Genomic DNA, 2078 nt, shown 5'->3' with positions numbered 1-2078 from the left:
AGTCACATTTTCATCAGTTTGGCTTGTTGATGGCCGTCCAGAGCGGGGGTCATCTTCCACTCCTTCCTGGCCCTCCTTAAACTTCTTCACCCACCTTGTAACTTGCACATATGATAGAGAAGACTCCCCGTAGGCTTGCTTAAGCAGTTCGTGAGTTTTGGTAGCTTTTTTGTTGAGCTTCATGCAGAACTTGACGGCCCAATGTTGTTCGAAAGTATCCGCCATCACGCGCCGTGACGTGGTCACAAAACACAGATGCATTAAATCAGCGATACTGACACCTCCGAAGCTCGAGCAGACTGACCTTGGGCGTGCTATGAAGCTAAAGGCCTCCTCCCCCTAACCCATCTGGTTCCAGCACTCTCCGACCAGTAGGAACACGGGAAAGAAATATATTTCATGACTTTTGGGACATACCTTGTATAGTCTTCTGGGATATGCCTTGTAGTGTGGTAGATAGGTAGCAGAGTTTTGGGTGAAATTTGTTACCTTCATTTTATGGCGCTTGGCTTCACTTAATTTTACCACCATTTTTCTCTTGAATAGCAGGATGGCTGCAAGTGATGAAACAAGGAAGATGTGCCAGGAAGTAATCTTTTTGCTGGTACTACCTCAGCAACAGAAGATAATTCTAAAACCCTGAGGTTATCCAATTTATTATGTCTAGAATACAAATGAAGAGTGCTACTAGCTGAGCAATGCCACTGTTCAATTAACTTTGTCTCTGATACACATGCCACAAGTTCGTGGTACAGCAGAAAAGGTGTGGATCTGGATTTGAACAACCTCAGATAGTTCGTAACACAAAAATTCTACTCTGGTTACAGAGTCAGTTGGAAAATTTTTCCATTTGTGCTATAGCCCCAATTTGGGCCTTGGCCTGCCTCCATGAAACTCTTCCGTTTCACTTGGGTTTACTAGATCTTAGACATTTGGTAGGACTCCTTGGGCGGGTGATCAGCCCGTCGCAAGGTCTCTACCTGTATTCAAACACAGGGAAATGCACGCACACATATGCCCACACACACACACACACGCACACACACAGATATATGCCCTGAGTGGCATTTGAACCCACGATCCTGGCTTCCAAGCAAGCGAAGACAGTGCATGCCTTAGACTGCTCAGCTACTGTGACCACTTTGAGAAATACTGTGTAAGATTACTGAAAACTTGTTTTACTCCATACTTATTGCAGGTTAGCCCAACTGAGTGTTTCTTGAGGTATTTGCAGTTGCCAGACAATGATAGTGTGGCTGTTGATTTGAAGCAGGCCGCTGTGGTCATCATGTCACACTTGGATAGGTTAGCTTCCCCTCACACCCCTCCAGCAAACTTCACTAAGGTGAGTTACTTCAGCTCAGAGGGTCTTAAAGGTTCTAAGGTATGAGCAGTGTTGTTTCACATGAAATGTTACTTTTGCTATAAAATATTATGTTTACAAATTATGTTACAAGAAGTAGCATCTACTGGGATGTAATGCTGTACAGTCTGGTAGAGGTTTGCTGATGTTCCTCAAAAATATTGATAAACTTCTTCCAGACTGGAAATATTATATCTTAGTGTCATATTGTGTGTGTGAAATTTCTTTTTATATTCTGTCACCACAGTAGTATGGACACAGCATACTCCCTATTGTGATGATGGAATAAAATGAAGAGATTCTACCAGATTGCATGATGTCACGTCACAGAAGGTAGTGCCATTTATAGTCACTGCCCTGAGAACCTCAGATTTAGAAATTATATTATCTTCACCTGTGTGTCTGTTGGGGGTGCAGAATATGGGGCAGTACCAGGAAGTGTTGGCATGGGGTTGGTTGGCCTGGAGCAGCTGCACAGATTCAGGGATGATGCCTCAGTACTGTGAGGCTATTGGAGAACTTGGTGTTGCTCAGATAGCTTGTGCAGAAAGATGTCTGCTCATCCTTACTAATGCTGGGAAAGTTTTCACAGTATACTACAGTTCAGAAACACAGGTAAGATTCATTTCCAGGATTAAATTGAAATATAGGAAATCAATTACAGAAGTATGTGTTTGTTATGCAGAGGAAATATCTGATAAGGCAAACATATTCA

At 42.9% G+C, this 2078-nt stretch overlaps 1 protein-coding gene across 1 annotated transcript in view; it reads left to right on the top strand.

Annotated features, from left to right (window-relative positions):
• LOC111867911 (E3 ubiquitin-protein ligase HERC2) overlaps positions 1 to 2078 on the top strand; it is a 126577-nt gene that overhangs the window by 10756 nt on the left and 113743 nt on the right. The window contains exons 9-10 of the mRNA XM_023858132.2: positions 1199 to 1345; positions 1781 to 1978. Of these exons, the coding sequence (XP_023713900.1) occupies positions 1199 to 1345; positions 1781 to 1978 (345 nt within the window). The remainder of the gene's footprint in view (positions 1 to 1198; positions 1346 to 1780; positions 1979 to 2078) is intronic.

The sequence above is a fragment of the Cryptotermes secundus genome, unplaced genomic scaffold, assembly GCF_002891405.2.
Source record: "Cryptotermes secundus unplaced genomic scaffold, Csec_1.0 scaffold218, whole genome shotgun sequence".
NCBI classification, from domain to species: Eukaryota; Metazoa; Arthropoda; class Insecta; order Blattodea; family Kalotermitidae; genus Cryptotermes; species Cryptotermes secundus.
Note: the sequence above shows the minus strand (reverse complement) of the source record. Positions and strands in the feature narration are given on the sequence as shown.